At 42.7% G+C, this 12,155-nt stretch overlaps 1 protein-coding gene across 1 annotated transcript in view; it reads right to left on the reverse strand.

Moving 5' to 3' along the window:
- The window catches only part of KIAA2012 (KIAA2012 ortholog), a 110,856-nt gene that overhangs the window by 49,615 nt on the left and 49,086 nt on the right, over positions 1 to 12,155 (reverse strand). The window contains exon 13 of the mRNA XM_057746567.1: positions 6,531 to 6,607. Coding sequence (XP_057602550.1) covers positions 6,531 to 6,607 — 77 coding nt within the window. The remainder of the gene's footprint in view (positions 1 to 6,530; positions 6,608 to 12,155) is intronic.

Raw genomic sequence — 12,155 nt, forward strand, 5'->3', positions numbered from 1 at the left:
GGGGGAGATTGAACCAGAAGATGAAGTTTGCTTAGATCTTCAAAAAAACCCTTTGAATCAAGTTCCCCAACCAAAGCTATTTACAAAACCAGGGAGAGAGAAAGCAGGAGGGAAAGGAGGCGGCGGGCTGGGGTGGGGGCGGGGGTGGGGGTGGGGTGGGAAGAGCATAGAGCTGGCGAAAAGCTGTGCCACGCCTTTAGAAATGAGAAACAGAAGGTGGGGAGTAAAGGGAACGTCTCCTGATGGGGAGATGCAGATGGTTAATTCTCCCAGGCATCCCTGCTAGGCCCAATCTCACTTATCAGCCTTAAAAAGATCTCGAAGAAGGACGCCTAGTGACATCTCCAATCTGCACAAGACCCAAAGCTTTTCAGAGAGTGAAATATCAAATCATGGCAGCCAACAGCAGGAAGTATTCTGAGATGGTGTGAGTTGTTAGAGAAATGGCAGCTGAACTTCTGTATCATTTCACTGGAAATAAAACAAGTGCAATCGCCAAATCCTTCTTAGAGGCTTTTTCCATTCAGGACATGGACTTTAATGTCAACAAGAGATTTATTTGTCAATTTTTCTTTTTTGAGGAGCTACCATGTGCCAAGAACTGTCCTAAACATGTGAGATGCTAGGGTGAATAAAGCAGGATAAGAAAAAAAAAGTCTATCTTTAAAGAGTAGTAGCTTGTTCTCTTAGCAGCTAAAAAGTTCAACAAAAGGCAGGGTATGGTTCAGAAGGACACTGAAACAAAAGGTTACCTTTGTACCCTTGCACAAAAACTTAGTGTGTCTACAGGTGTTCTTTTTTTCTCCTGAAAGAGGAAGGCTGAAAGGGGATATGAACACCATCTGTGAAACCACCAAGGAAACAGATGGGGTAAACATAGGTTTATTCAACCTAAATCCTTAGTGTGCTAGAATTACAGGCTACTCTTTGAAATCCAAAAGAGGTAAACTTCGGACACACAGAACAAATATGAATTCCCACTCTCATAAACTCATAAAACCTGAACTCAAGAGACAGTATAGGTCAAAATAGAAGGAGCTTTGTGAAATGGGAAAAAGGGACATAATTCTTTTTTTTTTAAGCTCTTTATTGGAATATAATTGCTTTACACTTTTGTACCAGCTTTTGAGGTACACCAAAGTGAATCAGCTGTATTTATACATATATCCCCAAATCCCCTCCCTCCCGCGACTCCCTCCCACCCTCCCACCCTCCCTGTCCTGGCCCTTTAAGGCATCACGGGACATAATTCTTGTTTAACAGGATTTTTAGGACACTACCAAAGTTCTAATCCCCACAAAGCAACAAAACAAAACCCAAGATAAAGCAAGTGAGAAAGGATGTTTACTCTCCCTAACAAAGGGAGAAAGCTGACAATGTCAAAACTGGTGAGATGGTTTCTTTCTTATTTTAAACAAAGAGACAATGATTCTTTGGGAATCTGATTAAAGTTTGAGCTTGTACTTTGATACCCTTTACTGACAAACTCTCTGCCCTGACAACTCCATAAACCAGTGGGCTCAGGGCCCATCTTGTCCCAAGTTGACATAGATGGATCTGGGTGGATTAGAGTTTCATACTTTGAGATTCAGACTTTTCAGAAAAATAGGTGAATTTGTTGGCCCTCTCCCTCCCACCCCCAAAGTCTAGGATCAGAGGGATTGAGAAGGGGTTGAATCCTTAAGAGGAGAAATCTGATGGTTGTATTCAAAAACCTAATTAATGTTAAATAATGTCAACTGAAAGTAGTTAAAAAATAATGGCACTATGGTGTTGACCCTTGCTTCACTTGTGGTATACTTGCTATTTACTGTGATTCCTGATCATTTTCAGCTAGACAGGATTAAAACCAGCTCTCCTCATGATCCACTTTTCTTCCTTACAGGGAGAATTTTGAAAAAAAAAGAAAAACAATGAAAAACCAGGAAGATAAAATAAAAACAAAAAAATTCAACCCAACATATTAATAATTTCAAATGAGCATGACTGCACTTTTTTGCAAACATTATTTGCAAGTCTTTAAAGATACAGTAATTTTTTTACATAGTTGCAGTCATAGTTGACATAACTTTGATTTCTATTTTTAAAATGAAATCGGTAGTTTGCAATATGGGGTTGAGGCTGGGGTATGTGTGATTTTCGCCTTCCAGGGGACATTTGGCAAGGACTGGAGACATTTGTGACCTTCACCAATGGGGAGGCGTCTAGTTGCTAGAGGCTAGGGATTCTGCTCAACATCCTACAATGCATTGGAAAGCTCCCCACAGCAAAGACACTCTGGCTTAAAATGGCAATGGTGTTGAAGTTGAGAAAGCCTGTGTTAAACCTTTTGTACTAAATCATAGTTTCCAGGATGAAGAAGCATCATTTTTTAACGCCTGAATTAAACTCAATCACAATTTAATCTGGCTGTTTCCAGTTTTTCTCTATTATAGATAATGCTGCAATGGACAGCTTCACTCACTTTTCTGCTTTTTTTAAAGATTAAAATTTTTTTTTTTTAATTGGCTGCATTGAGTCTTTGTTGCTGCATGGGGCTTTCTCTAGTTGGGGTGAGCAGGGGCTACTCTTTGTTGCATTGCCCTGGCTTCTCAGTGTGGTCACTTCTCTTGTGGAGTACGGGCTCTTAGGTATGCTGGCTTCAGTAGCTGTGGCACGTGGGCACAGTAGTTGTGGCTCGCAGGCTCTAGAGCACAGGTTCAGTAGCTGTGGCGCACGGGCTTAGTTGCTCCACGGCATGTGGGATCTTCCCAGACCAGGGACTGAACCAGTGTTCCCTGCATTGGCAGGAGGATTCTTAACCACTGCGCCACCAGGGAAGTCCCTTACTTTTTTTCTGCTGAGCTATTTCCTTAGGATAAATTCCCAGAAGTCAGAAATACTGAATCAATGGATATGAATATTTTTTCATGTTTTGCAAGCCATATTGCCGTTTTGCTTTACTAGTGGATTGAACAAAATGACAACCCATCAGAAGTGTATAAGTGTACCAGTTTTACCAAAAACTCAGCAGTACTGGGTGTTACCATTAAAAAGAGGTGAGGGACTTCCCTGGTTGCACAATGGTTAAGAATCTGCCTGCCAATGCAGGGGTCATGGGTTCAAGCCCTGGTCTGGGAAGATCCCACATGCCCCAGAGCAACTAAGCCCGTGGGCCACAAATACTGAGTCTATCCTCTAGAACCTGAGAGCCACAACTATTGAGCCCGCATGCCACAACTACTGAAGCCCTCGTGCCTAGAGCCAGTGCTCTGCAACAAGAGAAGCCACCAAAATGAGAAGCCTATGCACTGCAAGTAAGAGTAGCCCCTACTTGCCACAACTAGAGAAAGCCTGTGAGCAGCAACGAAGACCCAACGCAGTCAATGAATAAATAAATAAATAATAATAAAAAAAATGTGAGAGGAGGCACACATCTCAAATATAAAATAGTACCTCTAGTTTGCCTCAATTTGAATTTAAATTGCTACTCAGGATGAACATTGTTTCCACGTTTGTCTTCTATTACTATTATTTTTGATATGAATGTTTACGTCTTTTGCTTACTTTTCTGGTTCTCAATGTTTTTCTTTTAAAATTGAATGTGATCTTTACCGAGTACAGATAGTAATGCTGTTGCAGTTAATGCAATTATAATTATTTTTCTTACTTTTTTTTTTGTTTTACTTTCTCCCAGCTCAGGATAGATATGTTAACACTTCTTGCTAGAATTTTCATTTACAATTTTATTACTCTTTTTAGGTGCTGGTCACCTCACTCAACCTTTGGCCTCTACATAGACCTTGCAGAAGAGGAAAAGCTTCTCTAGCGACTGATGTCAGCCACCGAGGAAAGAGCAGTGCTTGGTCTCTGACTGTATCCCAGGAACTAATTTCCCTTAATCAAATGAAACGCCTTAGGAGGAGCCACTAGGCAGAAAGGAAAATATATGTGAAGGAGAATACCAAATTCTGTGAGAAGTTTGAAGGACCTGCATTAAAAAAAGGGCACCATACCTTTAGGACCTCAGAACTGGCAATGCAGCTATTAATATGCAAAAAATGCCTTCATAAATACTTGATTCTGTTCACAGTGGGGAGGCAGTTCATTTGAAAGAGGAAATGGGAGCTTGGAGTTGAAACATGTCTGGTTGTCTCCTTTTCCTTTTTTCATTTCTCTTTTCATCTCCACATTTCCCCTCGTAGGTTTCTTCCCCCTCTTTCCCCAACTTAACCCCCTCCCCCAACTTCTAGGAAGTTGATGCCCGTTGCTACTCATTTCTATTTATGGATTTACCGCCGAGGCCCTGATTCTCGGCCAGGTTCGGAAGCGGTGCCTTAGGAACGAACCCCACGGCCTGCCATCCTGTGGGTCGGAGGCGGGAGCCCTAACCCTCCCTGCTCGCGTCCACAGCGCCGACCGCCGCTTCGGCAACGCAGAGCGGAGGTTTTCAAATCCAACCAGTAGGGGGCACCAGAGGCAGCCTCCAGAACCGGGTGAATCCAGCAACCCGGTCACGTCTGCAAAGCTTTCTCTCGCACCCGCCGGTCAGAAATTGTTTTCCAGATCGAGGTACGTGACTTCTCGTTAAAGCATGGTGATGCCCAAATAGTCCACCTTTGTTTTTTTTTTTTTTTTCTTCCCCTTGCAGCTAGCACACTGATAAAAAAGTAAAAGTATTTTATGTGACTGAACTCCTAACATGGTCAGACCCCAATGAAGGGAGGGAGGGGGTGAGTGGGGGGCGGGGGGAGGGAATTAATGGAAAGGAAAGAAGAGAAACTGCTGATGCGGATAAAGATCAGTTTTGTGTGCTATCCTAGCCTGCTTCAGAGCGGGAAGGTGGCCGTGGAAGGAATCCACTGAGTTTGCCAGTGGCCCATCAAGGTATGTAACTGAAATCTGCTGGGCATAAATTTGTTTCCAAATCCTTTCCAGATGCTTTATAGTAAACATGAAATTAGTCATTTACATGGAATGGGTTGAGGAAGTAGTTAAAATTGAAGTCAGTGATTAATAAAGAGCCATTAGCCTCAAGAAGTCAGGGGGGAACAAAAAAGAAGTAAGGGGGTGAGGGAGGCCGAGACGGCACCTCCTCTCCCCCGCCCACACCCCCCTTTTCTCTGTGGCTGGGGGCTGGCGGGGCTTCCTCGACTTTTCCTCAGATGGCTTTCCTGTCGGGGGCTACTTCTAAAGGAAATAAGACCACTGCGATTTGAACAAACCAGCTGGTTCTGGTGGGAACAACCCCCCTCCTTTCCACAAAGGAGGCTCAGGCACGTCTCAGAGTGCGCTGGTTTGCCACAGCCTCACAGGGGAAACCCAGGATTAGAGTTGAAGACCCTCGATCTGGAGTTCCTCTTTCTGACTGCAAGGCTAATAATTCAGTCTAGGACTTAATTTGACATGACTGAGCCACTCGTTTATTGCAGGTGATAAGAGGTCTCCTGGAATACAACCAGGGGGCTGTGTGCATTTGGAGTATTCAGGGTATATGAGGTATCTGCAAGGCCTTCGGAGTTGCGGAATTATCAAAATACAGCATATTTTCCTCAGTCACAGACTCTCTTGAGAAAGAAAACCTTCTAGATCACTTATAAAGTGTGTCTTCAAAGAGGCACATAAAAAAAATGCACATGTGGGTTCTGTGGTTCCTCCGTAGCAGTAAGGGTCGACTCAGCTGTGTTTCCGCTCAGGGGAGGCCTGATGGGGGCCTGGGGTCCTAACAGTGAGAGTTCAGGTCCTTCCTCAGGACCGGCTAGGCACACACAGGAAAACAAAGCTACTTTTATTATTACTGTTTTTTAATGAGTGTGAGGCCAGAGGAGAAAGGAAGTTGGAGATAAGGGAGAAATAGAGACCATGCTGGTCCCTCTCCCTCACCCCCCACCCCAGGGTCACCCAGCAGGGAGAGACCTGAGAGAGCCCTGCACGGTGCTGCTTCTGCCTCAGCTTCTCTGACACCTGCGAAGCTCTAGGAGTTCCCCTGAGTTGCTTCTCTAGAGGGACTCTGAAGACAGTGCCAGCCTCAAAGCTTCAGTTGAAGGAACAAATTTATAAATATTTGTGAACATATGTCCTTGGACCACTAATAGATAATCTATCCAGATAAGGCATTTGTTCCCTTTCTTCACAGTATCCTTGCATTTTTTTCTTGATTGCTATTTTTTTTCCTCCCTATTAGGAATGAGAATTGGAGCAGAAAAAATGGGCCCATTGGCACAAAGTTTTAGTGCCTACTGCCTTGATGGAGGATGCCTTTCTGTGTTTCCTTGTTCCATTTTTGACTTTGCAGAAGTCAGGGAAAGGCCTATTCAGCTTATTCACGCACATGAAGAGCCAGACAAAACAGTCCAAGTTGAGTTAAGACATTCCAAGTCTATGAGTTAAGGAACCTTTGTGATTATGTAGTCTACTTATCTCATTTAATTGATGAGGCAAATGAGGCCCAGAGAGGTGAAGAATCTCACCCAGGGTCACACAGCAAGTAGGGACAAGAACCCCAAAGTCCTGACTCCCAGTCTCATGCTCATGCAGAGTCAGTACTGTACCTGCTTCTCTGGCTTTTGGGTCAAAGGTGAGGTTTCATTAAGATTCATGTGAAGATCAGTTCTGGATTCAGTGTTTGCTATGATGAAAATCAGAGAGAAAAGGGTCAAGGTTGTCAGATCTGGTCTCATGAATTTTTGTATGTACCATACACATACACACCTAGTTCATATGTGTAAGACTGTAAACACACACACACCTATGGCATTCATATTTACTCACCAAATAACACATGTACCCTCTACAGGCAGTCTAAATGCCATGTTAAATATAGTGTTGAGACCTTATATTCAAATTTCTATTTTTCTTGTTTTGGTTGCTCTTTTAAAAGAACAAACATAAATTCTTTGTGCTGCTAAAATTCAGATAAAGCTGAAATTAAAAAGGAAATATTGATGGAAAAAATCTGCTGATACTGTTGAATATAAATTTTGCATGATCCTACTTCACTGAAATAGGAAAATGCTTCTGCAACCTTCCTGATAGAGAGATCAGAGACTTCTCTTTTCCCTCATGATGTGGAGGGGTAACAGGAGAGGTGGAAACATGAAGCAAACAAAGGCGAAGGCCAAAAAGGGGCTGAGGGGAGGGGACTAACGGAAATCATGGCGCTCACCCTGAAGCAGGCACCACACAGACACCGACATGGCGTTGGCGTGTAATCTGCGCAACTGTCCTCCGTGGTTGTGCTGTCATAGTCTCTATAGGTGTGGAAGCTGAGGCTCAAAAGGTAAAGTAACCCACCCAAGGGTGTACAACTAGTGAGGTTTTGAGTAAAGATTTAAGTCCCAGACTGCCTGACTCAAACCTCATGCTGCAAAAGGAGAGGATTTATTTTGTTTTTCTTTTTTTTCCCCTAAGAAAGTAAATTTAATGTTTGTAAAGGAATGTTTATTTGAGGAACAGATTTAGCTAAGTGCCTGGCTCCCCTGACAAGGATTTTAGTCTCTTGTGTGGGACCACTGTCCAACAAGAAAGTTCTTTACATACTTGCTACTCCTAAGTAGCTCTGTTAAGAGTGTGGCCATATGTGATTCTGCATCTTTGCCTCTTTGAAGTCTGTACTCATTCCTTGTGGGCTGACCTTCCCTTTTCTGTTGTTTCTCAGCTGCTCTCTTCTATCTTGTTTGAAAATGGCTTCTGCACAGATTTAAAACATTTCTTATTTAAGACAGCTGGGGAAACTGAGGCCCAGAGTGTGATTTCATATGACTGGCTCAAGGGCATACCTTGAAATAGTGCAAGACCAGAACCTGAACCCAGACCTCCTGACTTAGCATCTCCTACTTTCCCTTCCACCTCACACTGCCTCCTGTTACCCTCACTTGGTCTTGCCACATCACAGCTGCTTGGCCCTGATCCATCCTCTGGACAGATCCAGCCCAACAGAATTGTGTTGTGATGAGGTTCACTTCACTGTGGCTTGGAAGAAAACGTGGGTCTCTTAGAAATGAAACGTATAACTTCTGAGGCATAAGGAAGGTTCTTGCAACACCAGGAGAATGAATCAGTCAGCCAGAGTTCAAGAAATGTAAACACATTTTTAGATAGGAGACTGAAAAATTGCTTAAGACTTCTCCATCTCTTGGGTCAAGACCCTGGTAATTTACAGAGGTCCAAGCTGTCAAGGAGGAGACACAACTCAAACTGCATTCCTGGGAGATAAAGCAATGGGGGTGGTAAAACTTCCTCTTCGAACCGTGTGGCATGCTTATCAAGCTGAAGAAACTGACCCATCGACCAGTGCAGGCAACTGGCTGTGAACACAGGCCCAGTTCTTATGCTGGAGCTGGTGTGTACGTTCACAGACTACAGACTACACAACTTCCAGGCCTGCCTGAAACTCAGACAGAGTTTGGAGTTCAGTGTCTTTCTGTGATGAACATTTCTGCCACTGGGGAGATAAACAGAAAACACTTTCCTTCCCTGGCTGCCCACCATCAGGCCCGAGTAGATTTTCAAATGCTAGCATTAATCTAGTCACAGGCTTTTAGCAAGGAGATAGCATTCCCACCAGATAATCAGGCAGTTTCAGAGATGACCCTTACTGGATGGGGTCTCATCCCAAACCTCTTCTGCCTTCTTCAAATCATGGGATCCTTCAGCAAACACTCAAAACTTGAAAAGCAGGAAGGAACATCTGATGCTAGCATGGAATATGGGTGCCTTAAAATTTCCTTCTATTGCAGCCTACGTTGGCCATGTTTAATTCCCAAGTTGTTGTTTATTGTTTTAAATAAAAATGAAACAGTCATATTTATTCCCATTGTTTTAGAATATTTATTTCCCTTGGTATAGGATGCTCATCTGATATCCAAATAGAGACTGAACTCCAGAAAGTCACCTTATCAGGCAAAGTGGGCCACCTGACTCCTTCCTAGATGCGTGTCGGGGCTTGTGAGAGAACATCAGACCTGCAGGCTACAAAGTGGCCACACATTTGATGGGTACAAGGGCAGGAGCTATCAAAAGTGCTGGCGGGAGCTTCTTAAATTATGTGTAGGGCCTTTTCCCACGCATACCATTTCTGAGGCATGAGGACCCTCTGACCGCCAGTGTGCACTCATGGAACTGCCCCCATGACTTGCAGCGGTTCATCACTGGGGAGGGGATGTATCCTTTGCCAAACAGATCTCAGAAAGTACCTTTGCCTTCTCACAGTTTTGCGTGTGGACTTGCAGTAGAAACCAGAGGGAGGCCTAAAAGTCAGCCTTTCTACCTTCATGGTTTTGTATTTTTGGTCAAAAATGGAAAATGCAAAGGCAAATTCCAGATTGTTAAAAAAAAATTCTTCCCAATAGAAACTAAACCATAAAAGGAAGGATAATTCTGGTCCCTTTACATAGCGCTGCTGATCTTTCCTTAAGCATGATATCTAAAAATACTTTATTTTATATGATATGACTCAAGATGCCTATGACCTGTAGAGCTTTTGTTGTGTTATAATAAATCTTGAGCCCATTTGTCTAATGCAGGAGATCAAGACCCAAGATGGCCTTTTGGTATTGTCACCATCAAATTCTTGAAACAAGATTTAAGACCTTATTTATGCTACACATATTCACTTTAAATCTTCCTGGATGAGGAGGAGGGTGAGATGGGCATGTCAAACAGTTGATTAAGACCTGAGAAAGTCTCCAGCCTCAAGACATACCCCAGGGAGCTCTATTAGAGGAGCCAAGTAGACAGATCTAGAAGATATGAGTCAGTCTGAATTTAAATATGGAAATGCCTAGTAAATGCAAGGACAATATTTGTCTTCCAATTTGGAATAACTTCTTTTACATACTTATATCTTCTTAGACCAAGGCTAGCTCAGTCTCAAGAGTCTAGCTTTGGGAACACCAACTTCTCTCAAAAATTCATAAATTATTTTTTATGGAGAGGTCCAAAGGTACATGGCAGTTTGCCAAGCCCCAAATGGAAGGCAAGCTAGATGATGGAATTGAAATTCGAGTTGTGTAGCAATAAAATATCAGCTACACGAGAAACCTTCTAATCGATATACATCATAGGATTAATAAGGATACGTATGGTGGAAGATGGTGTGGAAGAAGGGAATTCAGAAGAGATGCCGAAGGTGGAGCTACATACAAAGCGACCAATCAATTCAATTCAATATTCTGCAGAAAATGTTGTTCTGGGTTACTCGCCCTCAAATAAGGGTAGAGATCTGGTCTCCCAGCCTCTGGTCTTACCCCCTTCAATCCATTCTCTACATAGTTGGGAGAGTCATTTCTCTAAAATAAAAATCTGGTTGTGTCTAACAGGATCTCACAGCCTTTAGGATAAATTCTGTAGTTACTGCCTATGGGCCTTCGTGATCAGGCTCCTGCCTATCCACCAGCTGTATTTCTCACTACTTCCTCCCCTACATGTGCCCTGGGGTCCAGGCATTACAGGCTGCTTACATTTTTCCCATGCCACCATGTCCTCTAACCTTCATATGGTCCTTTTCCGGGGAGCATTCTTTCCTCTTTTCCACTTGGCTAGTTCCTTAGACGCTCAGCATAGGTGTCCTCTCCTTCCAAAAGCCACCTAACCTCCAGGCTAAGGTAGCCTGTGTCCATCCCTAGCTCTCAGCACACTTTGCTACTGTGGATGACTTTAAGGCATGGACTTTATCTCTTAACAGTATTCTTATGCCCAGCACGTTATTTGGCATTAGTAGATGGTCAACTACTGTTTGTTGACTGAATGAAGAAGCAATCTTTATGGGCTCTGTAAAACAGACACTGATTCTTTCTGTTGGACATGTTCTGATGCTGGTGTCTTCATTAATTTTCAGGTGGGTAGTTGCTAGGAATGAAGACAAAAGTGAATCCTTAGGCCACAGGGAGATGTGTGAAAGAAACAGGAGAGAAACCAGGAGTTAAAAATCCTTAAGAAAAGCCTCATGCTTCTTTATGGTCTTTTTGATGAGAAAATAACACAAATGTCTGAGAGTGATGAAACAGAAAACAGTATTTATGGATTACTAGTTAATAAAAGTCGCCATTTTTGGATCAGTCTGACAGAACAAAACTTAATAGTCTCAACTTTATTATGGTTGAGAAATGTAGCTGATACACACACACACACACAGACATCTTGAAACCCATACGAGCTTTAAAATGCATTGTGCTAAGCACAGCTTCTCTGCTTGAGCAAGGCCCTGATCCCTCGTGCATATCATACACTAAATGGACAGCGGCTCCTGGCTACTTTAGGAGGGACACATCCTGAGAGTTTCAAGAGTCCTTAGATCTGTGAATACCCCTAGTGTGTATCATATCCCCAGTAAAACTAAAGTAGAAATGAAAAAAGAGGGGGAGTTCTTCAGACTCTTAATGAGTTGATAGGTAAAGGATTAGAGTAATTTATAAAATTATTTTTTGGCAGAGAAGCATCAGTTTGTTAGACCACTTAATTTTCTCCTAATTGCATCACCAGTCCCAGCAGTTGGCCTATTTTTTAGGGCCATTAAAAAAAATCAGGGGATGGGTGGGAAGGAGGTATAAATTATGAGATTGGGACTGACATATACATTACTATATACCAAATAGATAACTAACAATAACCTGCTGTATAGCACAGGGAACTCTACTCAGTACTCTGTAATGGCCTACATGGGAAAAGAATCTTAAAAAAAAACCAAAAAACAAAAACAGAAGTAGAGTCACAGATGTAGAAAACAAATGTATGGTTACCAAGGGAAAAGGGTGGGAGAAGGGATAAATTGGGAGACTGGGATTGACATATGCACACTACCGTATATAAAATAGACAACTGATAAGAATTTACCGTCTAGCACAGGGAACTCTACTCAGTACTCTGTAATGGCCTATGTGGGAAAATAATCTAAAAAAAAGAGTGGATATATGTATAAGTATAAATGATTCCCTTTGCTGTACACCTGAAACTAACACAACATTGTAAATCAACTATACTCCAATAAAAATCAGTGTTCTTCTGTTTAAAAAATAACTTCACAAGAGCTCTTGCAGATGTTACAGTGAAGTAGACCACACACTGGGGTTGGCTTGGAGGTTGGCTGGATGCACTCACTAGCTTAGGGATGGTCTTCTGCCTCCTTACCATACCTGTGGCTTGACTTCCTGCCTCTGTAAAATGACAAATTGTATGTG

The sequence above is a fragment of the Hippopotamus amphibius genome, chromosome 8, assembly GCF_030028045.1.
Source record: "Hippopotamus amphibius kiboko isolate mHipAmp2 chromosome 8, mHipAmp2.hap2, whole genome shotgun sequence".
Taxonomy (NCBI): Eukaryota; Metazoa; Chordata; class Mammalia; order Artiodactyla; family Hippopotamidae; genus Hippopotamus; species Hippopotamus amphibius.